At 56.6% G+C, this 24,376-nt stretch overlaps 2 protein-coding genes across 5 annotated transcripts in view; both read left to right on the top strand.

Annotated features, from left to right (window-relative positions):
* RASGRF1 (Ras protein specific guanine nucleotide releasing factor 1) overlaps positions 1 to 16,363 on the top strand; it is a 37,172-nt gene extending 20,809 nt beyond the window's left edge. The window contains exons 11-28 of one of the 4 annotated variants that reach the window (XM_074917714.1): positions 730 to 793; positions 2,068 to 2,204; positions 3,389 to 3,471; positions 3,573 to 3,582; positions 3,997 to 4,277; positions 4,630 to 5,000; positions 5,526 to 5,651; positions 6,057 to 6,227; positions 6,613 to 6,719; positions 7,363 to 7,475; positions 7,996 to 8,056; positions 10,206 to 10,309; positions 10,704 to 10,788; positions 11,061 to 11,258; positions 11,841 to 11,920; positions 13,020 to 13,137; positions 13,393 to 13,461; positions 15,328 to 16,363. In XM_074917714.1, coding sequence (XP_074773815.1) covers positions 730 to 793; positions 2,068 to 2,204; positions 3,389 to 3,471; positions 3,573 to 3,582; positions 3,997 to 4,277; positions 4,630 to 5,000; positions 5,526 to 5,651; positions 6,057 to 6,227; positions 6,613 to 6,719; positions 7,363 to 7,475; positions 7,996 to 8,056; positions 10,206 to 10,309; positions 10,704 to 10,788; positions 11,061 to 11,258; positions 11,841 to 11,920; positions 13,020 to 13,137; positions 13,393 to 13,461; positions 15,328 to 15,420 — 2,271 coding nt within the window. In that variant the 3' untranslated portion in view covers positions 15,421 to 16,363. Of the gene's footprint in view, positions 1 to 729; positions 794 to 2,067; positions 2,205 to 3,388; positions 3,472 to 3,572; positions 3,583 to 3,996; positions 4,278 to 4,629; positions 5,001 to 5,525; positions 5,652 to 6,056; positions 6,228 to 6,606; positions 6,720 to 7,362; positions 7,476 to 7,995; positions 8,057 to 10,205; positions 10,310 to 10,703; positions 10,789 to 11,060; positions 11,259 to 11,840; positions 11,921 to 13,019; positions 13,138 to 13,392; positions 13,462 to 15,327 lie in introns of all 4 variants that reach the window. The other 3 variants (XM_074917715.1, XM_074917716.1, XM_074917713.1) reach the window with 3 other exon arrangements.
* Positions 16,364 to 16,442: 79 nt separating this feature from the next.
* Positions 16,443 to 24,025, top strand: CTSH (cathepsin H). The gene is made up of 12 exons (XM_074917500.1): positions 16,443 to 16,573; positions 16,677 to 16,708; positions 16,793 to 16,898; positions 16,988 to 17,058; positions 17,575 to 17,679; positions 17,965 to 18,051; positions 18,777 to 18,832; positions 19,922 to 20,003; positions 20,116 to 20,184; positions 20,589 to 20,695; positions 22,501 to 22,626; positions 23,246 to 24,025. The coding sequence occupies exons 1-12, from the start codon at positions 16,501 to 16,503 to the stop codon at positions 23,319 to 23,321; spliced, it is 990 nt and encodes a 329-aa protein (XP_074773601.1). The 5' UTR covers positions 16,443 to 16,500; the 3' UTR covers positions 23,322 to 24,025.
* Positions 24,026 to 24,376: the final 351 nt, after the last annotated feature.

Raw genomic sequence — 24,376 nt, 5'->3', positions numbered from 1 at the left:
GGGGCACGGGCTGGGGGCGCGGGGGGGGTCAGAGGCTGGTGACACTGTGGGCCCGGGGGCCACCTCACCCTCCCCCGGGGCTGCAGCCTCCTGGGGGAACCGGGCTGGGAGAAGGCAGGCAGACGGATTTATTTTGCGTGGTCCAGACGCCTTGTCCATGATGTAAAGAGCTCTGAGTCGCGGGCAAAGACGAGAAATTGCATGTTCTTGGTAAAAGAATATTTCATGGTTTGCAGCAGCGGCAATCTAGTCAGGGAGAAACTGGAATGGTAGCCCAGGTTTGTATGTAACACTCCAGCCTGCCCTGAGACTTGTGCTTTTATTGGTAGAAGTTTTGCAGTTAATTGAGCAAGAATCTGACAGAAATTGCTCATTACTGGCATTAAATTATCAGTTTGAAAAATTACAGTCCATGGCAAAGAGTTGATAATTACAACAACAGGCTTTTGGAAAATTTAATTTAAAGCTCATATTAAATAATTTATAAACAAATTAGTTGATCAGTTATACAAGGAAAACCGTGGTATCCCAGCTGTCAGTAACTGCTTTTTTCCCAGTGAAAGCAGATGCTGCGCTGGCCACGGGCTGCACGAGGCTGAAACCCTTGGCAGCATCACCCCATCCCCGCCCCTGTTCCCGGGGGCGGTGGCTGCGGGGTGGGGGCCCAGGGCAGCCCTCAGTCCCCCCAGGGGGGATCCTGCTGCTGAGCCCCAACTCCCACCCCTGCAGAACGGCGTGATCTCGCTCATCGACTGCACGCTGGTGGAGGAGCAGGAGAGCACCGATGAGGATGGTAGGTTTGGGGGTTCGCAGCGTGGTCACCCCATGGCAGGGGGGAGCGGTGGCGGTGTGGCCGGTGCTACAGGTGTCCCCTGTCACTGAGGCGGTGACATCGCTGCCATCCCTCCATGGGGTGTGGAACCAACCGCAGCAGAGTCAGAGCAAATTGAGATGCTGGATAGATTCAAGGAAGTCATGATCTACTGGGTGGGTTTAATTAAGTAAATTATTTACTGCCAACCAAACAGATGTGCAATTATGCAAATCTGACCTTCTCAAGGCAGGCAGCTGCCTCCAGCTCGGTGCTAGCGAGCAGGAGAAGGCAAAGGTGCTGGACGTCAGCAGCCATGCCTGTGCAGCCGCAGGCCTGTCAGAAAGCACGGGCTCCCTTTTCTTATTGTAGGGATCTGATCTGTTGTTACCTCAATCCTTTGGGCCCCACGCTGGGCACAAAAAAGGGCCGTTGTTGTTTGAATCCAGCCAGCAGCCCAACCCCCCGCAGCCACTTGCTCACCCTCCCCCTGCCCAGGGATGGGGAAAGAATCAGGGGGGTAAAGGAAGACTTATGGGTTGAGATAAAAACACTTTAGTAATTGTCATAAAATAAACCCATAACAATAATAGAAAGTACAATCAGGTAATGCACAATGCAACTGCTCACCATCTGCCAACTGATACCCAGCCCGTTCCCAAAAAAATCCAAGATCCCATAGTCGCAATCCCAGAAGCGAGAGACGACCCCCTGCTTCCCGGCCACCCTCCTTTCTATCTGAGCATGGCGTTACATGATGTGGAATATTCCACTGGCTAATTTGGGTCTGGTGCTCTGGCCGTGCCCCCTCCCAGCTTCTTGTGGACCCACACATGGGCAAGACATGGGGAGCTGGAGAAATGTTGATCTGGTAGCAACAACTGTAAATCAGTGTATTACAGCATCATTGTCACTGAATGCAAAGCACAGCACTATTCCAGCTACTAAGAAGAAAAATTAACTCTGTCCCAGCCAAAACCAAGACCCTTGTCCTCATGGCTGTTTCCTAACGCATCAGGGAGCTGGGTTCCCCCCAGCACGTGGCACCCAGGCGCCAGCAGTGAGGCCATGCTGCTCTCGTGACGTGCAGATTTTATTTTGCACAGAGCCTTTGCCCAGCAAACCTGTCCTGTCCTCACTGCAGGCAACCCACAAAACACAATGAGCTCCTTAAAACCTTAACAAAGCCTGCACCAGGGGAGAGGGGGTGGGGGAATCTTTTCACAATCACTGTGTGTGGTTTTTCTGTTCCAAAGCAAAAACATCAGGGCAAGACATTGACCATCTTGACTTCAAAATCGTGGTGGAGCCTAAAGATTCCTCATCTTTTACGGTTATCCTGGTGGCCTCGTCCAGGCAGGAGAAGGCTGCATGGACCAGTGACATCAGCCAGGTAGGACGGTCCGGGCAGGGAGGAGGTGTCGGGGCGCAGAGTTCCCAGGGACGTGCAGCCCCCACAGGATTCCTGCTGGGCTGCCCCTGCACAGGCTGCGGCAGCGGCTTTGGGCACCCAGAATGAACACGCAGCATGCACCGTGTGGCTGCATTTCTGCTGCCATGCCTTGGGTCTGCACCCTGGGTGCTGTTGGGGTGCTGGGGACTTGCCGTGGGCTGAGGCCTCGCTGCATTGGGCCGTTGTGAACCATGCGGCTGGAGCAGCGAGCCCCGGGTCCCCCAGGAGCGTGGTGACTGGGAGCTGGGGCGTGCTGGGAGCCTGGCCCTTGCCAAAAGCGTTCTGGTGTCCGGTAGCTGGGAGAGGAGGAGGTGGAGCAGGAGGGTGCCGCAGCCGCAGCAGGCAGGAGCAGGGTCTGTCCCGTTGTCGGTGCTCTGCCCACAGACATAGATACGTGGTTTGGATTCTTCCTCTGACTCAGACACATGGTAACAATTTACACCCGCTCTTTGATTGCTTTATGCAAATGACTTTGAAGATATTTTTTTCCCGGGAGGGAGGAGGAGAAATAATTGTTAGCTAGGGATTGCCTCCTGGCCACCTCTGTTGTACCGTGTCCTTGCCTGCGTCCCCTTGCCGAGCATCTTTGCTCGAGGAGAGCTGCGGGCAGGAATGGGGGCCTGGCCCCACATGGGGAGGTGGCTCCTGGTCTCGCTCGCCACCAGGCCCAGACCAGTCCTGCCTGTGTGGGAGCCTCCAGCCCAGCAAAGCCAGCGAAGGGGCTGGTGCCCCTCTGCTTCATGCCAGGTCTCCCTCCATACAGGCTGTGAGGGGAGTTTAATTAATGGTGCGAAAAGATGAGAGAAGGTTTCTGGCGACTCTGGCAGTGCCACTGTGTCTACCAGCACACCCGGAGCCGGGGCTGGAGCCATACTGGGAGAGCTGGGGAGCAGCTCTGGGTGATGCTTCCCCCAGATCAGGGTGCACACCCTGAGTGTGAAGCTCCTGTTTTCATGCAGAAGCTCTTCCGTTCCCAGCTCCAGGGCGTGGTGGATGCAGGTGGCAAGGATGGGTTTTGCCTGGATAAGGCCAAGCTCAGGTTCTCATCCAGCGTGTCCAAGCCGGGCAGGCAGCGGGGCCATCCTTGCTGTCTCTGCCCACCTCCCACCCCACGTCTCTTCCAGTGCGTGGACAACATCCGCTGCAATGGCCTCATGATGAACGCCTTCGAGGAGAACTCCAAGGTCACCGTCCCCCAGATGATCAAGTGAGTGTTGCTGTGGCTGGGTGCTGCTGAGAGCGCTGGGCTCTGCCCAGCTCCCGTGCCAGCCAAACGCTGCCGAAAGCCCTGGCAGCCCCACGGCGCAGGCGCTCGGGTGTGCTGTTCCCAGTGTGGTGATTGGGAGCACTAATTAGCTGGGAGAGGAGATTTGTGTGGGATTCTGCTCAGGGAGGTGGGAGAGTTGAAAGGGAGAGCTCAAAAAAAAGTAGTAATAGTAAAGGGGTGGTGTCACAGGTGGGGAAGGGTCTTGGTTTGTGGGTGTCCCTTGGGGACAGTCATTCACGGTTTTTGCCCAAACCTCTGCCTGTTGAGCACTGTGCAGTGTTTCCACCCATGCCGGGGTGCGGATTTCCTGGCTTTTCCCTGGGAATATTCCTGCCTGCATTTCACATAGGGATGCCCCGTGCAAACGAGGCTCCTTTGCTGCCGAGGACCTGTACCACTTCTTGTGGTCCCCGCACAGCTCGGGGGGAAGCTGCTCGTGCGAAGCAGCTCTTGGTTTCGTTCCAGGCTGGAACCACAGATATCTTGTTTCTCTGCAGGTCTGATGCCAGCTTGTATTGTGATGATGTTGACATTAGGTTCAGTAAAACGATGAATTCCTGCAAGGTCCTGCAGATCCGCTATGCAAGTGTGGAGCGGCTCCTGGAGAGGCTGACAGACCTGCGGTTCCTGAGCATTGACTTTCTGAACACGTTCCTGCATTCGTACCGCGTCTTCACCACTGCCCTGGTTGTCCTCGACAAGCTCATCACCATCTACAAGAAGCCGATCAGCGCCATACCTGCACGGTGAGGCTGCGCGCGGCGTCGCTGCAGTGCCCGTGCCGGTGACCCCTCCTGCCCCTGAGGACTGGGGGGGGTTATGGGGGGGCGGTTCTCTCCCCTCATCTGTCCCCAGTCAGCCCTTGGCTGCCCAGCCCAGGTTCACCCGCTCCCCATGAGTTGTGATACCAGCAAATAGGGGAAGCAGATGAACCGGGGCTCTGCGGGTGTCCCTGCTCCTGGGGAGACTGAGTGGTGGGAGCAGGGCAGCGGGGGCTCGCACCAGCCCGGGGGGGGCTGCCCCAGAGACCCAGCACCACTGGGGACCCCCACGACCGGAGTAGGTGCAAGTTGAGCCTTTCCCTGTCTCTCCACCAAGGTCCCTGGAACTCCTGTTCGCAAACAGCCAGAACAACAAGCTGCTGTACGGCGAGCCCCCCAAGTCCCCCAGGGCCAACCGCAAGTTCTCCTCGCCTCCCCCCCTCTCCATCACCAAGTCCTCGTCCCCCAGCCGGCGGAGGAAGCTCTCCCTCAACATCCCCATCATCACAGGAGGGAAGGCGCTGGACCTGGCTGCCCTCAGCTGCTCCTCTAACGGCTACGCCAGCATGTACTCCTCCATGGCTCCCTTCAGCAAGACCACCCTGGACATAAACAAACTCTACGTGTCCAGTAACTATCCCAACAAAATCCCTGATGAAGGAGAAGCCACCTCAGAAAAGCAAGAGGAGTCGCTGCCGAGCAAGCAGAGTGAGTCACTAGGGGTTTGCAGGCGGGTGGGCATCCGGCCCAGGCAGCTGGTGGGGAGGGGGCCGGTGTCAGTGGGTGCTCTGTGGGGGTACAAGGACACACGTGAGGGGCCAGGCAGCACAGGGGGGCTGGAGAAGCTCAGCCCCAGGCTGGGGCAGGCAGGTGGGCTGTGTGCTGATGGGGGAGAGCCCCCAGCCCCACAAGCAGCCCCCTGTGTGCTGGGGAGAGGGTGGAGGTGGTGGTGACAGTGATGGCAGTGGTGACAGAGGTGCTGCCTGAAAGCTGAGAAAGCTGTAATAACAAAATAAACCAAATCAAACCCCAAAAACCCCACCACAAAAAAAAAACAACCCACCACCCCAAAACCACCCAGAGTAATTGCAGGACTCTGTACCTTTCTGTACTGGGTTGCTGTGGGCCCAGCTGGTTTGATTCAGACTTTAGGAAAATCTGGAAGAGCTGAAACACAGCTGCACCGTGCACGTGTCCAGCAGTGATGGTGACTGGGTTCCCTGTCCTTTCCAGGCTCAGAGGTGTCTGTCAGGGAAGAGTCAGACACAGATCCCAACCAGAGTGATGAAGCAGAAGCTGAAACTTCCCCAACAAAATCTCCAACGACTCCTAAGTCCATCAAGTGCAAAAATTCATCAGGTAACAAGTGACCTGTCCCTCTTGGGGGTCGCCCAGGGCTGCCTGCTGCCCTTGAACCTGGCCCTGCAGAGCTGCTACAGCTGCAGGCGTAAAACTGAAGCCAGTGTGAGAGGGAGCAGAACTTTACCCTTTATTTTCCTGCAAGGGGACAGGGAAATGCCAGACTTTCTGGCCCATATCACAGACCTGATCTGTGCATTTCACCAGGTCTTCTCACCCCTCTCCCCCTACCTCGGGGTTGAGCTGGCACTTTAGGAGCGAGTTAATGCTGCTCCAGGCATGAGCCTGGGCTGGCATCAGGCATCAGTTTATCTGCTGGAGTCTCCCCTGTAGCTGTTTTCACACGGTCTGCAGCACCCTCTTGCCTTAATTCCGAAGTGGTGTTGGTTTTCTTCTCCCTGCCAGATTTCTCGTTGTTTTCTTACAACAACGGCGTGGTCATGCCGTCCTGCCGGGAGCTTGACAGCACCCGCAGCGCCCTGTCCGCTGCCTCCGCCTTCGCCATCGCCACAGCAGGAGCCAACGAGGGGACCCCCACCAAGGAGAAGTACCGCAGGATGTCCCTTGCCAGTGCAGGTACCCTGCCCCCAGCTGTTGAGAGCGCAGGGACACATTTTTGGGGTGCTTGTTTCTACCATAGTCGGCTGGTTTGCCCTCGGCTGGGACTGGGGGAGCCCAGAGCACCCACAGCCTAGTGCCCACCTGCTCTGGGCTGTGTCCCCTGGGTGCCTGGGCATGGGGGCTGCCCAGGAATGTGCGAGTCGCAGGCAGCTGAGCCCCTCGTGCCCGCAGCTGAGCACCCCACTGCTGCGTAACGTGGAGCCTCCCCACTGCCTGTGGTTAAGAGGCAGCTTAGGGACGCTCGGGATGATGGGGCTGCTCCTTTTAGCAGTCCTGAAAATATCTGTAAGCAATTCCCTCCGGAGCTGTAGCTGTGCTGAGGGGTCACTGGCAGTTTCAGGCTTTCCGACGGACCAGCGGAACGGAGACAAGGAGTTTGTGATCCGGAGGGCAGCCACCAACCGGGTCCTCAATGTGCTGCGGCATTGGGTCTCCAAACACTCACAGGTGGGTCGGGTGGGGACCGTCCCGTCCCTCCCTGCCACGTGCCTGGTGCCTCACCCAGGCTCCAGCCAGGAAGACAATTTGGCACTTTTTCATTTAATGAAGCAAATGAGCGGACACAGGGAAGAGGTGAAAACTGTGAAGCAGGGGAGCGAGGAGCCCCTGACACAGAACTGGGGTCCAGTGGGATGGTGGCGTTTGTATATTTGGTGTGTAGAGTGGGGGAGCCAGGGTCTGCAGTCACCCCCTGGCTGGGCTCATGGAGGTGGCATGGCTGGGTTTGATTCCTGTTCGGGGGTTTTGGGCTGGGGTCAGGGTTAGGAAGCCACGTGGCTTTCCTCGCTGTCCCTGTCCCGCTCTGTGCTGGCTGCTGGGCGCATGGGGAATGGTGCCATGCTGGGTGTCCCTGGGAAGCCCCCGTGCCTCTCTCAGCCGAGCGATGCCAATGCAATGGGACAGAATGAGCCTGGTGCCTTCCTGACCCGTTCCCATTTGCCGGGCACCGCGGGCTGGGATTTTGCAAGGAAGAGGCAGTGTGGGGCCATTGGTCGTGGCCGGGTCAAGGCGGGTGGGGAGCGGATCTGCTGGGTGTCAATGTTACCTGCGTTACAGTGCGCTGACGCAGTGCCTGTGCCGGTGTTGGCAGGACTTTGAAAGCAACGAGGAGCTGAAGTTCAGGGTGATTGGCTTTCTGGAGGAGGTGATTCACGACCCTGAGCTCCTGACCCAGGAGAGGAAGGCAGCTGCCAACATCATAAGGTGAAGGGCCATGGCGGGGAGGTGGCTTCTCCTGGATGCTGTGCCGGGCTCTCAGCAGCTGCTTCCCTGGGGTCAGAGCAGGTGTGAGGTCAGGGTCTGGCGCTCCGGAGGTGCTGAGGAAGAGGAGGAGGAGGATGAGGATGGCTGCACCCATCCCCCCTGGCGCATGGGGATCTGCACAGGGGCTGAGGCGTGACCCCCCCTTGCACCCTCAGATGCACAGGTGTGACCCCAGTGAGGCTGCGGCCCTTCCTGCTGCGGGGCCGTGGGACAGCCCCAGGGCCACCCCGTGCTGGGTGCCTGGTGACGCTGCAGGGTGACGCATGCAGGGCCAGCTGGGGCCTCAGTTAACAAGGGTTTTTTTTTTTTTGTCTTTAAAACGGGAAATGGACTTAGAAGTGTTCTTATGCACGCCAAGTGTTTAATCTGTGAAAAACCACGAAGCCGTGCTGCAGCCACGTCCAAGTTGTACAGGTCTGATGCTTTCCCCGCAGAGTAACGCTGCCTTTTCATGCCACAGGACCTTGACCCAGGAGGACCCAGGAGACAACCAGATAACCCTGGAGGAGGTCGTACAGATGGTAACTACCCTTCCCTTTGTCACTCTGCCTGGTAGCTCGGCATCGTGGTGGGGGGAGCAATGAAAGATCCCCACTCTCCGGTGCTGCTGGCTCAGTGGAGAGCAGTTCCTTGAGCCTGTCTGGGTGTACGGCTGCAAAGCAGGGAAAGGTTTTCTGGGGGACAGGGCCAGCTGTGAGCACAGCTGGATCTGCTGTGGGTAGAGGCAACACTAATCCAGCCCACCAGCTGTTTAGTCCTCCCGCATAGTTGGCAGGATGGCTGGAGTGGGCACGGAGCCATGCCTGCCTCAGGGACGCAGGAAAACCCCATGGGCTTCCACCATGTCCCCTGTGTCCCCAAACCTGTGCCACTGTTGCCACACTGGTTCCAGGTGATGGGTGCTGGCCTAGCTGGCATCGGTGGGAGCAGAGCCCTGGGAACATGCAATTAGTTTAAAACTGTCAGGGTGGCTGCAGGGCACTTGCTGCCTTCCTGCTTTAAAAAACAAAGTCAGCTCCCAGGAACACCCAAGAGCCACTTTTAAGCACCCTGGTGCACCTGAAACAACAGCAGCTCTGGGCCCTGGGTCTGGGTCTGTCTTCTGTAGTGGCTGAGGCCCCTCAGGGGTTTTTTGAGCTGTTTGTAACCCGGGCTGCTGGAAACTTCCTTTGAAGAAGTGACAACAAACGAAACCAGAGGGTTTCAGGTCCATCCCTCAAGCTGAGCAGCTGAGCAGCAGTACCCTGCGGTCAAAGCGCAGTGGGGTCACGAGGGAGCCCTGGGTTTCGGGGCGCAGACTGGGCTGATGGGGGTTGTGGGTTCCCTGGCCCCCTCCTCGTGTGCTGGGGGGGCGCACTGTGCTGTGTGCCAACCCCTCGGCTGGAGTGTCCTCCAGGGTGCTCAGAGTGCCACCGGTGCCACTTGCCCACCCAGGGTTTGTGGGCAGCAGCACCCTGAGCTCTGGGTGTGCCCCCGCAGCCTGCACGCCCCAGTGTGCACCCCCCCACCCCCCTGCAGCCTCTCCACGGGCCCTCGAGCCGCTTTCGCAACCTCCTTCCCGAAAGGAGGGGATTTTGCAACAGGCTGTTAACTCGTGCTGGCCGGGCCCTGGCTGGCCCGCGGGTGCCTGGAGCCTTCCCCAGACCCCTCTTCGCAGAGGGTGCTGGAGGGAGGTGATGCCTCTTCTCAGGGCACAGCAGCACTTCAGACCAGGGGGCTTAGCCAGCCCACGGCATCACCCGCACCCCCAGCCCCCCTGCAGTGCAGTCCCCCTGCACCCCCGTCCCCCTGCACTGCTGCCTCTGGCCAGGTGACGCAGCAACATGCCCAGTGCCACCGCTCTGAGCAGTGCAGGGACAGGGTCCCGCTCCCAGTGCTGGGGAGGGGTCAGAAGGCTCCATCCCCTCTGCTGGGACCCCCGACAGGATTGACGCTGCTTGGCTCCAGGAGGAGGGGTGCTGCCACAGGTTTTTAGGCAGTTCCCTGCTGGGAGAACCCCGAGTTGGGGCTGGCAAGGCTCCTGCACGCTTCATGCAGGTCTGGGGCTGCCAACTCTTGCTGTCAGCCCCGGTGGCTCCAAGCATGGGGCACCCCGAGTTCCCCCGTGCCTGCAAGCGCTGCTCAGGTAGAGCCAGGCAGCAGGGATGGGGGATGTCCCTGTTCTCCTGCTCCTGGAAGAGCTGTGCGAGTGGCGGCCGGTCTGGGAGCACCCATGGGTGCTGGCAGAGTGGTGCTGGTGGGGCTGACCGAGCTGCCAGGCATGAGGATCCAGCTGGGATCCCCTAGTGCTTTGTTTATTAAACAGATGTAGAGCGACAAGGCAGCTGTTGCAGAAGATGGTGCACGGAGATCCATTCTGTAGCTGACACCTAATTACTTAAACAGGGAAGATTAGTTAATTTTGTGTCTGTACGTGTTCACGGACAATATTGTAATTAAAAGCGCCAGATTAGCAGGGCTGTGGGAAGCTGGCACCTCTCAGCACTGGTGGGATGCTGGATGTGGTGCCTCAGGGCTGTCGGACCAGTGCAGCCCCGCACACGTCAGCTCCACTGAGAAAAGCCTCTGGTTTGGGAATCTGACTTCAGCTTTGGTTTTGTGTGCTTAAAATGTAGAAGTTCTTACTGTGGTCTTAAGCAACAAGCCCCCATCATTGCCTTTGTTGCTCAGGCTGAGGGAGTCAAAGCAGAACCTTTTGAAAACCACTCGGCCCTGGAAATAGCAGAACAGCTGACGCTGCTGGATCACCTGGTCTTCAAGAAGATCCCCTACGAGTGAGTGATCCCATGAGTGGGGAAGGGCTGTTCTGGTCACCCAGGGCTCCATGGCTGCCTGCTCCCCCGCAGCTGAGCCTGGCCTGGCTAAAGCCAGAGCGTGCAAAGTCTTCCCAGCTGCTGCCTGCTTCGCAGGTAGCCTAGGCTGGGCTCAAGCCCAGCTCTGAGGCCTGAGCTGCTGGCTTATCTGCTGGCATCCCCGGAGTGACCAGCTCAGGTAGAGCCACCCACATCCATCACACTTTCATGCACATCCGTGGGGTCCGTTTCCAGCAGCATGGTGGGGAAAAGGCCCTGGAATCTCCATCCCATGTGGGTGCAGTGGAGCTTGCAGGGCTTGGGCATGCTAGAAAAAATGGGAAAGAAATGTTGACCTGAACACTGTTGTTTGCAGAGAGTTCTTTGGGCAAGGTTGGATGAAGCTTGAGAAGAACGAAAGGACTCCCTACATCATGAAGAACACAAAACACTTCAATGATGTAAGTGTAGCCACAGAGAGGGATGGGGAGACAGGCAAAGACAAGGCAGCGCAGCTGACCCACCCCCAGCATTAGCCAGGGGTGGGATGTATGGGGTTTATCTGCCCCTGTGGATGTTATGTGCCTTGGGGACTGGTTGTAGGTGGACCATCTCCTGGTGCGGTTGCTCCTGCTGGGGAAATGTTTTTTAGAACAGTTGTGAGGCTGGAGGGCACATAGCTGTTGTCTAAAATCGTCCTAACATGTGGGATGGTTCCGGTGTCTCCCCAAAGGTCAGTAACTTGATTGCGTCAGAGATCCTCCGGAATGAGGAGATCAACGCGCGGGTGAGCGCCATCGAGAAATGGGTGGCGGTGGCGGACATCTGCAGGTGCCTGCACAACTACAACGCGGTGCTGGAGATCACCTCCTCCCTCAACCGCAGTGCCATCTTCCGCCTGAAGAAGACCTGGCTCAAGGTCTCCAAGCAGGTAGGGGTGCAGAGCTGACCCCTTGTCGGGTTTTTGTGGGTCAGGCCCGGCACTGCTGTTGCGTTTGTTCTTCATCCTGTAGGTCAGATGTGCGGTTCAAGAAACCTTTTTGTAGCTGTATACATGCACACACAGACCCTTCTTTAAACTGGCTTTTTGGGCTTCTCAGACCAACTATAGATGAGCAAAATCAATTCTCGTGATGAGTTACTTGGAACAGAAATATCTTGTATCTGCACGGTGTGGAGCCTGATGGGGGCCAGCGGCTGCCAAGCCAGAGCTGCTGTGTGGGCTCCTCTCAATCTGCAACACTGTCTTTTTCCTGTAAAGCAATAAACCTGTAAATGAAACCAGGCTCTGATGAAGGAGGAAGTAGGGGAAGGGAACAAGTGCATCGTCTATCTTGTTATGTGATGGAGGAACTTTGCTTTCAAGTGCTCAGCTCCCATGGATGTCCCCTGGTGCTGGGTGTACCAACCAGGGCAGGATTTGTACCTGCCAGGGTGCTGAGCAGCCAGAGGGGGGTGATGTGCGGGATTTCTTCCAGGGCCTTTTCTAAGAGACACTTCGGGTTTCTTGCAGACAAAGGCTCTGATTGATAAGCTACAAAAGCTGGTGTCGTCGGAGGGCAGGTTCAAGAACCTGAGGGAGGCACTGAAAAAGTGAGTGAACAGCGATTCTCCTGCAGCTGCTGCTGTTGGGGGGATACGGGTCCCTGTGGTGCTGGGGGGGCCTGGACACCCCATCCTGGCTCCTGCGCTGCGGGCCGGGGCTTCGCTCACCGGATCATTTCAGAGCCTGCGCTAACGCGTGTCTTGTTTTAACAGCCACAGGGCAGTGGCTTGCAAAGCGATCCCGAGTAAGCAGTGTGGAAAGATGTGAATAAGGTTTGCAGAGGGGAAGTCATTGCCAGACACCGGGAAAGTCCTTTTTTCCCCCTCCCCTTCCAGACTCCTAGTTGAAACTCCTAAGGGTACCAGATTTAGCTCATTTCGCACCAGTCAGCCCATGTCACTGCTGCTAGCGTGGACCTTACTGGCAGCACACCTGGGGGGTCTGGGCATTGCGCTTGCCCCACAGCACGGGGTGCAGCCAGCGCTTGGCTCCCCAAACCATCCTCACCTGGTGTTTGCTGGAGGCAAGCGGGGGAGCACGGGGCTGTGACTCCCCAGGGCTTGTGCATCCCTGTGTGTGGCAGCTGCCCACGGGCCATGTCCTGTCAGCAGCGCATGGGGACCCTCGGCAAGGGCCTGGGCTGGGGTGTGGGGCGAAGGCCAGGGACAGGCCCAGCACCAGCACTGCCCTCAGCTCTCAGTGGGGCTAGCGCTGGCTGCCGGTGCTGAGGCTGGCAGGGGAAGCTTCAAAAGGTCTTTCCAACCCTCTGCTGAAGCTGCCTCTGTCTTACCTCCCACAGCCCCTGACACCTGCTGCAACCCCCAACTCTCCTCCCACAGCCCCCAACATCTCCCGCAGCCCCCAGCACCTCCTGTAGCCCCTGACACCTCCTGAAGCCCCCAGCTTCACACGGGGCATGGCCATAGCTTGTGCATGTCCTGCCCTGCCTGCAGGCACAGCAGATGCAGCCCAGGGGACCAGCAGCTTTCCCGGGGAGAAGCTTCCTTCGAGGGTTTCTGTTTCTCTCTAATATATAGAGAGAATCCTTCAGATTCTGCCAACTGTGGAGTCCTGCCCTCCTCCCCTCTCCAAAGCCCCCAAGGAATGCCATTTTCTTTCTTATTTATTTCTGGTTTGCTCCCAAAGTTGTGACCCTCCATGTGTCCCCTACCTGGGAATGTACCTGACCGACCTGGCATTCATCGAGGAGGGGACCCCGAATTACACCGAGGATGGCCTGGTGAACTTCTCCAAAATGAGGATGGTGAGTCTCCTGGCCATCAGTTGCACAGCACCGGACAGCCACACACGTCTCCCCACACACCCACATGCAGCTGGGGTTGCTCCTAGTGAGGGATGTGGCTGAAAGAAACAAAAAAAGCCCTTTGCATCATTCTGTGGTTGAAAGGTGCAGATGGAGCATGCTCCACCAGCTGCCCGGCACCTCTGCAGTGCTATGTTGTGGTGCCGGCAGTGATGGCCGTGCTGGAAACAGCTTCTGTGTTTTATCTCTGGACAGATTTCACACATCATAAGAGAGATCCGCCAGTTCCAGCAAACCTCCTACAAGATTGAGCATCAGCCTAAGGTACGGCATTGTCCCAAGACCCACATGCTCCCTCTCTTCCTCGCCTCCCCCTCGAATCACAGTGTCTAAGTGTTCAGTTTCTGGCAGCTCCTTCGGAGAAGATATGATGCTTCTGGAAGAAATTTAAGACAGAAAAGTTTAGCAGAATCAGTGCAGGTCTGGGAGCTTGTGTCAGGCGAGGCATGATGGAGGGGGACAGGCATGGCAGACACATAACAACCTCCCTGCTCCTCTTGGCACGCGTGGGCAAACCCCAAATGGCTCATCATCGGCGCAGTATTGCCGGCAGAGCTAAAGGACATGACTTCCCACTGTCCCAGCCTCGGCCAGAGCAAGTCAGCGCTGTCCCTGTCTAGCCCTCGCTTCACTGCCATCTCACTCTGTTCTCGTGGCAAGCCGCTGCGATCATGGCACAAGGGTCAGCAGCCCAGCATGGTCTCGCCGAGCTGGGGCTGGAGCGTGGCCTGCGGCAGCCTGGAAGGACTCCAGGGAGTGGGTGGGCATGGGGGACGGAGCTGCCCTCTGCTGCAAGGTGCTTTCAGGCAAACGTCGGCCCAGGCAGAGCCGGGTGCTCTGCGAGAGCATGGGCTTGGGTGCTGCTGCGCTGCTGAGGTCCCCGTCCCTGCAGGAGAGCGGCTCCAGGACTTGGATGCAGTTTAAGCTCCTGTTTTAGCTGGAGCTGGAAGGAGAAGCTGGACCTTGACCCAGCCACGGGGACATGTAACAAGTGTCGGTGGCTGCTGGGGCCACTGCCCTCGCGCCCTGAGTGCCGTTGCCTGTGCGCTGTGGCAGGAGCATGGCTGGTGGCTCTGTGCTTGGGGCCTGGGCCTGGCTGGAGGCTGTCAGCAGTGGGGACAGGGATGGGGGGTGGCTGCCCTGGGCCTCCTCCCTGCAGTGGAGTTATCCCAGCACCGGCAAAGCGCACCCTGGAGGCAAGGAGAAATAGTGATTTTGGGGCACCCCCAGCCTGGTGCTGGGGGGCTTCCGCCTCGTGGTGGCCCCCACACGTGATGAGATGAAAGTTCTCGGCTGCCTTCTCACTTCCTCTGCCACAGCACCGCAGCGCCACACAGGAACTGGGGTGGTTGCTGGGGAGGGGAGGTTTCCGTCGCCTCCGATGCTGCTGTTCTCCAGAAACAGCAAACCCTCCCGAAATGGTGCTGCTGCCCCGCAGGCCCTGCCCAGTGCCCCGGCCACCGTGTTGTTGGTGCTCAGGCCAGGCCAAACCACCCTCTGGTGACACCACTTTTCCATGTGCAGTGGCAAGAGCAGCCCCAGACCCTCTGGACCACAACCCCTGGCCGGGCTGGGGGAGGTTGAGGGGCCACGAGCCCCAATTTCTGCATCTGCAGTGCCAGCAGCCCCAGCCCTGCCCTCCGCATCCTCACTACCAGCCTGGGGCTGGGCTTATGCCCCTCTTTGGTATCGGCCACACATGCCACGCAGCTAGTGAGGCCAAAAAGTAATTTGGGAAGAATCTGCCAGGAATTGTGAGCAGGTTTTCTGCTAGCACTGGGACAGACGTCCTGCCCTGTCAGCCACATTCCTGCAATACGAACATGGTTCGCCACTTAATATGGTGCTTTAAATATCAGGATTTTTTGTCAACAGAAGAGAACTTTGTGGCTGATAAAATAGTGCTGGAGAGGAGAACTAAGCAAGAAAACCAGAAGAGCAGCTGAGAGGCAAGACTTTGCAATGCTGGGAGGAGATGTGCAATGCCTGTGTTGGTTGGCAGGAGCTGCAGGCACTTCTCTGCCGCTCGTTTACTGCTCGGGCCTTCACCGTTTCCTAATTTCAGTGTTGATCATTGGCTGCAGCAGAGGTGAGTCCTCCCCATTAACGGTTCGGCTCTTGTTTTCCCAGGTGACGCAGTACCTGTTGGACCAGTCATTTGTGATGGACGAAGAAACCCTTTATGAAGCTTCTCTGCGAATAGAGCCCAAACTGCCTTCTTGAGCCTGAGCAGTGGCCGGCGGCCGCTGGCATACACACACTATCCCATCCTGTAAATATCTGTTTCTGTTGGACGCCCTGGAGTGACTCCCACGTCTGTGCTTCTCCAAGCAAACCGCCCCCCTCGTTCTTAGGCCGCAGTAGACCTCGCGTAGGATTTCCCGCATCGTTTAAGGTTTCACGCATCAACACTTTGCTGGAGTCCCAGTTTCTTTTCGATGATGTTATTTTTGTCATTTGTTCTTCTCGAGGGGGCTGGCGGTGGGTTGGGGTGAACCCCCGCGTTCCCAGGGGGTCTTGGGCAGCTCGGAGGGGCTCTTGCTCAGGCAGTGTCAGCTGTGACATCCCTGGGCAAGTTCGGTGAGGCGGGGGAAGAGAAGGCATTAAAGTTGATCCCTCCATGCGAAGCTGCCCGCTCTCTGTGTGCCACCCCCTGCGCCGGCCGGGCATGGGGGGGCCTCTCGGCCGCTGCCCCCACTCCCTCCTACATCGGGAAGATGGAAAAGTCCCTTTGACTCTCCTCGCTGCGTACGGCTCACGACAAGCTTCTGTTGATATGCTGTAGATCCGTAGACCTTGTGACCACTATGAGTAACATGATGTAGAATTAGAAAAAGATGACCGAGTGTTTTTATTACATATACTGTAATCCTGTCTAACCACCTTCTAGCAGGAATATAGTAATGTAGTGCTTATTCTGTGAATATTACCATGTATTTTTTACATTGTACAGTATATAAACACAGTTTAACTTTACAGTGGCAGGCATGCTCCACTCTAACAACCAGAACACTTTTGCTGTAAGCAATACCTCGTGGTATGAGAATTCTCTTTCAAGCCCTAAAACTATTTCAACTTACAGCTTGTTTGGAAAAATATTTCCATTTTTTTTGTAAAAATATATGTTTCCTGATTACCTCTTGCTAATAAATCTATTCTATCTCAGGGTGAACCGGGACTTGTGAGGTTTTTATCGGCGGGGCAACACAGACACCACCCCCTTCTGCCCCGCCCCTTTCCCCGCCCCCTCTCCCCGCCCCCCCGGCGGCGGCTCGGCCCAGTTAGGCTCGGCTCAGCGTGGGGATGGGATGGGCTGTGCTGGTGGTCGTAGCCGCGCTCCTGGCGCCGGTCGCTGCCTGGGCCCCCTCCGCCGAAGGTAAAGGGGTACCGGGAGGGCTCGGGTGGGCGCCCCGGGGAGGCGGCGGCAGGACCGGGCCGGGCCGGAGGAGCCGCTGACCCCTCCCCGCTCTCTCCTGCAGAGGAGCTGCAGTTCAAGGCCTGGATGGTGCAGGTGCGAGCTCCGGGGGGCGCCGTGGGCCGGGGCCGGGCCCGGGGGGGCCCTCGGCGGGTGGTTGACGCGCTCTTGCCCCCGCAGAACAACCGGCGGTACGGCCCGGGCGAGTACCCGCGCAGGCTGCGGGTCTTCCTGGACAACAAGAGGCAGATCGAGCAGCACAACGCCGGCAACCACAGCTTCCAGAGTAGGAGCCGCTCCCCCGGCCCCCCGCCCGCTCCCGCCTTCGGCCTCCGTGAGCGAAACGTTCCCCTTTCCTCCTCCTCCTCCTTCTAGTGGGCCTGAACCAGTTCTCAGACCTGACCTTCGCGGAATTTAAGAAGCTGTACCTGTGGAGAGAGCCCCAGGTAAATCACGGGCGGGCGGGGAGGAGGGGCCCGGCAGGAGGAGGGGGCCGGCAGGGCGGCGGACCCCGAGCCGCGGGGGCTCAGCGCCGGGCTGCACCCCTCTGCCGCGGGCCGACACCCCGTCGCTGCGCTGCCTGACATCGGCTTTGCCAAGCGCGGTGCCCTGTCCTGCCGGAGCCCGGGAAGAGCAGGGTGAGCCCCCCCATCCCGGTGTTCGGCTGCCCCGATCCTGGCTCCAGCCAAAACATCACTTCTGATTTCAGCTTTGCAGGTTGAGCTCTGGTTATACGGGTACTTAAGGCCTGATCCTGACTTTTAGGGGCTCCCTGAGCAGCTTGGGCTCTGCTGCCGGGGCTGGCCTGGGTCTCCCCGGCTGTAGTGGCCGGCGTGCAGCAGGCCATGGCCACCCACACGGCATGGGGGTCACGGCTCCCTCCACCCTGGGGAGCCGGGCCGGCTGCGGGCCACCATCCCCCAGGTCGGTGGCTTTCCACAGCCCTCCCGCCTCGCTTGCAGAACTGCTCAGCCACGAAGGGGAACTTCCTGGGCAGCTCCGGGCCTTATCCCGACTCCATCGACTGGAGGAAGAAGGGGAATTACGTGACGCCTGTGAAAAACCAGGTGGGGAGCATGTGCCACTGGCAGTGCACCAGGAGCCGGCTGGGAGAGGGACTAAACCTCCGCGGGCAGGGCACCGGGCCGGGAGGAGGAGGGCCCGCAGGGAAGCAGGCTCCTTTGGGAGCCCCGCTGGGGCAGGGGGAGAGCGTGGGCTCTGGGGCAGGGGACGAGTGGGCAGCGAAGCCTAGCCGCAGGCGGGCAGTGGAAACACCACGCTCCTGGTGTTTTGGGGAGGCCGGTGACCCTGCGGCACGTTACAGAGTAGTTCCCCTCCGGTTCCTGACACAGGGCCCCTGCGGGAGCTGCTGGACCTTTTCCACCACGGGCTGTTTGGAGTCTGCCATTGCTATTGCGACGGGAAAGCTCCTCTCTCTGGTAAAAGATTTTCCTTTCTGGGTGCTGATGGCAAGTTCTGCCTCTGGTTGTCTGCCTGCTGCTTGTTCCATGTCTAGCAGTAGGTGGCTGCGGGCGACTGTGGCAGGTACACCCCCACCCTGCAGACCCCTGGCAGCTCTTTGCAGGCTGAGCAGAAGGCTGGGAGGTATGGGGCAGCATGCTGGGAGCTCTGGGTACCCGAGGATGTGCTGGTCGCCAGCCCATCTCAGGTCTGAGTGTCCCGCTGCCCCAGGCTTGGGCAGAGACTTTTTGGAGCAGGATGAAACCGAAGTGGCCCAGAAGTCCCAGCCCCTGTGAGCAGGGAGGGTTAGCTAGAACCGTGTCCGGTGCAGCACGTTGTGAGACTGTTTATTTTTAAAATCCCAGAGGATTTATATTCTTGAAGAACTAAAAAGACAGTAGCTGCTCATACGACTTAGCGGAAGAGCTGAGGGTTGAGTGCCAGTGTTAAAAACAAACTTGACCTTTGAAAGAAATTTCAGCCAGCACTCCTGCGGCGGGTGTGAGAAGGAATGCCTCTTGCAGCCGCCGGCTCCAGGTCTTCCTCATCCTCCTCCTCGGGACACAGAGCTGTTTGGCTGGGTGATTCCCACTCGCAGCGGGCGAACAGCCAGCTGGGCGGATGAAACCAGTGCTCCTTGGTTGTGTTTTGGCTCGCTTGTGCAGGTGTTGAATATAGACTGACTCAAAAAACTTTTCCGTAGGCAGAACAACAGTTAGTGGATTGCGCCCAGGCTTTTAACAACCACGGCTGTAGTGGGTAAGTACCATAAAGGATAGAAAGGAGAGTATCTTGTGCTCCGTGACTGACAGCCTTCCCCAAGATCTAGTGTTGGAACCCTTCCAGATCTTGGAATGTTTTTTGTTTTCCCTTGGCTGCGATGTGCCAGGGAAAACCGTTTTGGGTTTGGTTTGTTTACGTTAATTTCGCCCTCCCTAGAGATTAGAATGTTTCCCTAAATCAGCAAAAAGCAAAAGACAGCATTTTCTAAACTCTGTTGTTCCTCTTACTAGTTTTTATTCTGATACTTGTTTTGTTACAATGTCTTCTGACATGCGGTCGCAGGGGCTTTAACGCACTCAGGCAAAGCGAGGGGAGTTTTGTCTGTTGCTCTGCTCCTGAGTCACGCACATCTCACGGTGCTTTAAGGAACCCACAGAAACCTCTGCTTCCTGTTTGGTGAATTCCTACTGCCTTGCTAGAGAAGACAGAAAGTAAAGCTTTCTGAAATCTTCTGTTTTCTGTAAGAGAAGTGGTGCCTGAGGAATGCTCAGAGAGCTGAGCAAAACCACTCGGTGTTTTTTATTTTCTTCATGACTCCTCCTTAGTCCTTTCCCCGTGAGCGCGTCCCAGTCATGCTCTTTCCTTTCCTTCCCTCCATGAGATGTGCTCCCCGAAGGCGGCTGGGGAAGGATGCAGCTGCTGGGGGTTCCCCATCTTCCCCTGCACTGTGTGGCTGGGGGGGACACCCCAGCCAGGCCAGACAGAAGGCACAGAAAAACACCTTACAGGGTGTGAGGCTGCAGGGCTGAGCTGGCACCACTGGGGCAGTGTGGGCAAGGCGGCCTCAGGGATCCTGTGTTGGGGCCCTCCCTGAGAACCAGTCCTTCCCCTGCCTGTGCAGGACTGTGCCAGGTAGCGTGAGGGGCTGGGCCTGGCATCCCAGGCGGGAAGATACCGCAGGAACAGACCGGAGCTCATGCCTTGAGAGGGCCTGGGGTACACAGCCCTTACCTGTCCCCCAGCTTGTGGGAAGGGGTTGTAGGGCTGTGGGGGGAGGGTTGATGGCTTCTGCACCACAGCGTTTCCATCCTAATTAATCTGCATTCTGGCTGTGTTGTCTTGCAGAGGCCTGCCAAGCCAAGCCTTCGAGTATATACTGTATAACAAAGGGCTGATGGGGGAGGACACCTACCCGTACCGGGCTGAGGTATTTATTCCCAGCACAGCTCAGAGGCGTTTCTGCAGCTCAGAAGCATTTCTGTGGCGGCAGCGTGGGGTCCAGAACAGGCTCTAACACCGCTTCCCTCCTGTCCGCACAGAATGGCACCTGCAAGTTCCAGCCGGAGAAGGCTGTTGCATTTGTCAAGGATGTTATCAATATCACGCAGGTGAGGCCCTGAGGTCTGTGTTTCTGAACTTCCAGGGTGTTAAGTGGTGCCAGGCCTGACCTGGACAGTGCTCAGATACCCCGAGGCCACAGCACAAGCTGCAGCTTGCTGGCTCCTGGAGAGGAGCGAGCCGCTGGCATGCACACGCCGATTCCCTGTTTCTGAGGGTGGCACCAGCGAAATGCCATAACCAGAAATCCAGGTCTCTGCCCACTTTCCGCAGCGGGTGCACCTCCAGGCTGTGAGGAAATCTTGGTTCTTTCAGCAAGCAGTACCCATTTCCTTGTTTGCAAGCAGCATGCTGGGGTCAGCCATCCCTGCTACGCTCTGACTGCTGGGCCGGGCATCCCGACTGCGCCCAGCATCATCGGGAGATAAATGACCCCGGGATCCTCCTCTTGCAGTATGACGAGGAAGGCATGGTGGAAGCTGTGGGGAAGCACAACCCGGTGAGCTTTGCGTTTGAGGTGACAGGTAACTTCATGCACTACAGAAAAGGCGTCTATTCCAAGTGAGTGTTTCTGAACCGGGGGAGTGAGGGTGAGGGGAAGGCATAGGGCTGGAATCACTTGCATGCCCATTTTTCCTGCTCTGTGGTGCTGGCCGCAGGGACACTGAACTGCATTTTTGTGGGTTTTTTTTAAACAGAAAATAGAAAACATGAGTAAACTGAGCCTTGAGATACTGATTTCCCAGGGGGATGAGAGCACAGCACAGGGAAGAGAGAATAGGGTGTTTGCAGCCAATTTACTGCTAGGAACCAGTCCAGCCTGAAGACTAGACTGTATTTGGAAAAAAGGCCGGCAGTTCAGCGAGCTTGGGAGATCCTCCTGCAGCTGCAGAGCTGGGGGTCCTGTCCCAGGGCAGGGGGCTCTGAGGGTGGTGGCGGGGGCAGCCCAGGCAGCACATCTGGTTTCCTTAGGGTGAGCCCAAACCAGAGTCAGTTTTACGTGGGACTCGGGTGGCTCCTCCAGCGCTGGACCTCGGAGGGTGGCGAGGGGCGTCACTGCCTTCCTGCTGCCCTGTCCCTGCGCAGTGTGTCTGCAGGTTGGGGGGTGATGGCAGGGTCCCTGCGTGGTCCCCCCGGCACCTCGGGCTTCCCCGCCTTAGCAGTCAGACGGGTAAGGAAAGCAGCAGATGAAAAATGAGCTTGGGATGTGAAGAGACTTAGCAGAAGGTCTCGAGTGTTGTGACAGCTGTATAGCCGAGGCAAGAAACTACTTAAAAGGCTGATTGTTATATTTTGGAAAGAGTACGGAAGCTTAGCAGGGCAGGATAGATTTCTATTGGGCAGGAAATGGGGAAAGTGCATGTTTGGAGACAACTAGAAAAAATACTTCAGAGTAATGAATCCTCAGTCACGTAGAACTGCAGGGAAAATTAAACTAAGAGTGATCTGCCCCAGGGAGCTGCAAGGGAAGGAGTGGGCAGCATGGTGAATTCCAGTGGCTTTGCTGTTGCAATAAACTAAAGTTTAAAGCAAGTCAGAGGTGGATGTAAGGTGTAAAAGCAGGTGAGACAGTCAAGACACTTCATAACAGGATTCCGGTCTGAGGAATACACCAATTTTATCTTGTAGATTTATAGTCTAAAGTAGATGCAAGGTCAGAGCATATGGAATAATGGATGCTCCAGTTGTTTCAGCTTGTGCTCCCAGACCAACTGTTAAAAGATTCAAGAAGAGTTAATCTGGTGTGGGGATTATGGATCTTTTGGTTATCTGCAATTTGAAAATATTTTAAAATGGGTGCTCTGGAGATGGGAGCATGTACCTTGGATTGACTTGGTTTATATCACAGTGGCAACTTTCATCAAGTGCAATTAAAAGCTCTAAATTCAGAGGAAATACAAGGAAACATGTATTTAGATGGAGGAACTAGCTGTTCCCTGTGCAAAATGTGAATCGCTGCCCCTGAACTTCAGGGCAGAACAAACCATTACTGGGATGCACTAAGAGCTTCTGGTTTTCATTGGAAAAATTCCTTTGCTCGTTTTTTTTCATTGTCACACAAGAACAAGCTACAATGTTGATGTTAATCCTGAACAAAAGGCCAGACCAGGTGCTCAGATCAAAGGTCCATGTAGCCTATCGCCCTGACTTCAGATATGGCCAGTAATAATTTCTGAGTGAGAAAACAGAGCAGTATTGCCTTTTCCTGGCTTCCCGCCTTACTCTCAACAATTGGAAGTTCAGAGTATCCATTAGTTCTTTTTGCAGTTGGAGTGCAATTAAGAATGCTGGCTAATCCATGTTTAATTATACGCTTTTTTTTTTTTATGTAACTCATCTGCATTATTTTTCCTTTCTCTTTGCAGCCCACGATGCGAGCACACCCCTGACAAGGTGAACCATGCTGTCCTTGCTGTGGGGTATGGAGAAGAAAATGGGACTCCTTACTGGATTGTGAAGAACTCCTGGGGCCCGCTGTGGGGCATGGAGGGGTAAGGAGGACCCAACACTGCCGGACCCACCACGGTCTTCCTGTACCTGGTCCAAGGACCATCACGAGCGGGGATCCCGCCCACCCTTGACAGCCCCAGGTTGCCCTTAAACTCTCAACCCGAAATTTTGCAGCTGTTTCATGCTCTGGGAAGATACAGGGGAAGACATCCCAGCGTTGGCAGTGAAGGAGACTTGGCTCCACAAACCAGTCCTGGGGTGACTCGTTAGTGCAGATCCTCAGATGAATAGATCTGCTGTGTCACTGGGGGCTTGGCCAGTGGCTGTGCCAGGAGAGCACCGTGCCTCTCCCATGGTTATAGAAGAAGAATGAGTTGTGCTGGGAGCGAGTTTTCACTCCAGCTCCGCAAGTATTTCCAGCTGCAAGTGAAATTTTTGAGAGTCAGGTGCTCACTCTGCTAGTTTGTGGTACAAGGGGGACGGGGAAGAGCATTGCCTGGTGAACAGCCGATGGCAACAGCTCTGCCACAGGTATTTGCTCCTTGCACTGGCGTGAGAAAGGAGCTTGTGCATAAGGAGAGCAGTTGCCTTATGCCACTCTCTCGTGCTGACTCTCAGAGGGGGGAACGGTCATTCATACACATTGTTTTCTCTTTTTAGGTACTTCCTTATTGAACGCGGCAAGAATATGTGTGGTCTCGCTGCTTGTGCATCTTACCCGGTTCCTCAGGTGTAAGAAGAGAGCACAGGCTGGGAAAAGTGGGCACAGGAGAAGGAATGACTGATCGTATACAAATTTCTGAATGCTAAAATCAAGCGAGAACAAAATGAAATATCAATCTGATGAAAGTCGTTATCTGCAGGCAGATTTCTCGGCTTGCACACAGCTTCTTGCCATAGGAAGACCTGTGCCTCCTCTCCCCAGCCAAAAGCAAGCGTGCTCCTGTGCAGAGCGCCAGGCTCTCGCTTTCTTCTGGCTGCAGTGCCTCACCCTGTCCCAGCCAGGGCCCCGTGCTGCTGCTGGGGGGTGGCAGCAATGGGGGGCTCTTGGGTGGTGGAAATGCCACGCAGTTACCTGATGTGAAGATGCTGCTCCGACACAGCTCACGCCTTCCTGTAGGTGGTCGTTTCCTAATCAACAGATGTAACTTCTAGGGATTTTCAAATTTTCTTTGAAGGCGATTTTTCCTTTCTCTAGAGAAAGATGAGTGCTGTGATTTGTATGTTTTACCTATTTTCATTAAATGTTTTTAGCGGTTTTTTTAAATTAAAAATAGGGTATTTTAATGCAAATTGAGAAGAAATGGATGATTTTATGATTCAAGCAAACAGCTTCTTGCTAACATAAACCTGTGACGCTGTGAGAAGGTCGTGTGGCAGTAGAGGGCACTTGTGTGTTATTTCACTCTAAAACCGGCCCCTGACTGAATAAAGACAACTCTTCACTGCTGTGGTGTGTGCTCTGCACGGCCCTGAGCGTTACCGGCACGGTCACCAGGGGGGAAATGTGGCGTTAAGTCTTCTTTCGGATCTCGGAGCAGGATCGGACCCCGTGGGTGTCTTGAGGAGGCACCGTCCCCCTGACACACAGCTCCTGCGAGTAAGAACGGCGCGCAGAGCGTTAAGACCTTCCCGCGGTTACACAGCTTCGCTTTCAGAGCCAGCTTTAAGGCGCCTGGGGCGGGGCGGCGGTGCCCGGGCGGTAGCGGCGCTGTCGCTCTGTGAGAGGCGGGGCGGCAGCCGCTGCGCGCTGCGGAAGCGGAAGCGCTTGCCGTCACTTCCGCTTCCGGC

Source organism: Athene noctua, chromosome 13 (genome assembly GCF_965140245.1).
Source record: "Athene noctua chromosome 13, bAthNoc1.hap1.1, whole genome shotgun sequence".
NCBI lineage: Eukaryota > Metazoa > Chordata > Aves > Strigiformes > Strigidae > Athene > Athene noctua.
This window is presented reverse-complemented; position numbering and strand designations above follow the sequence as displayed.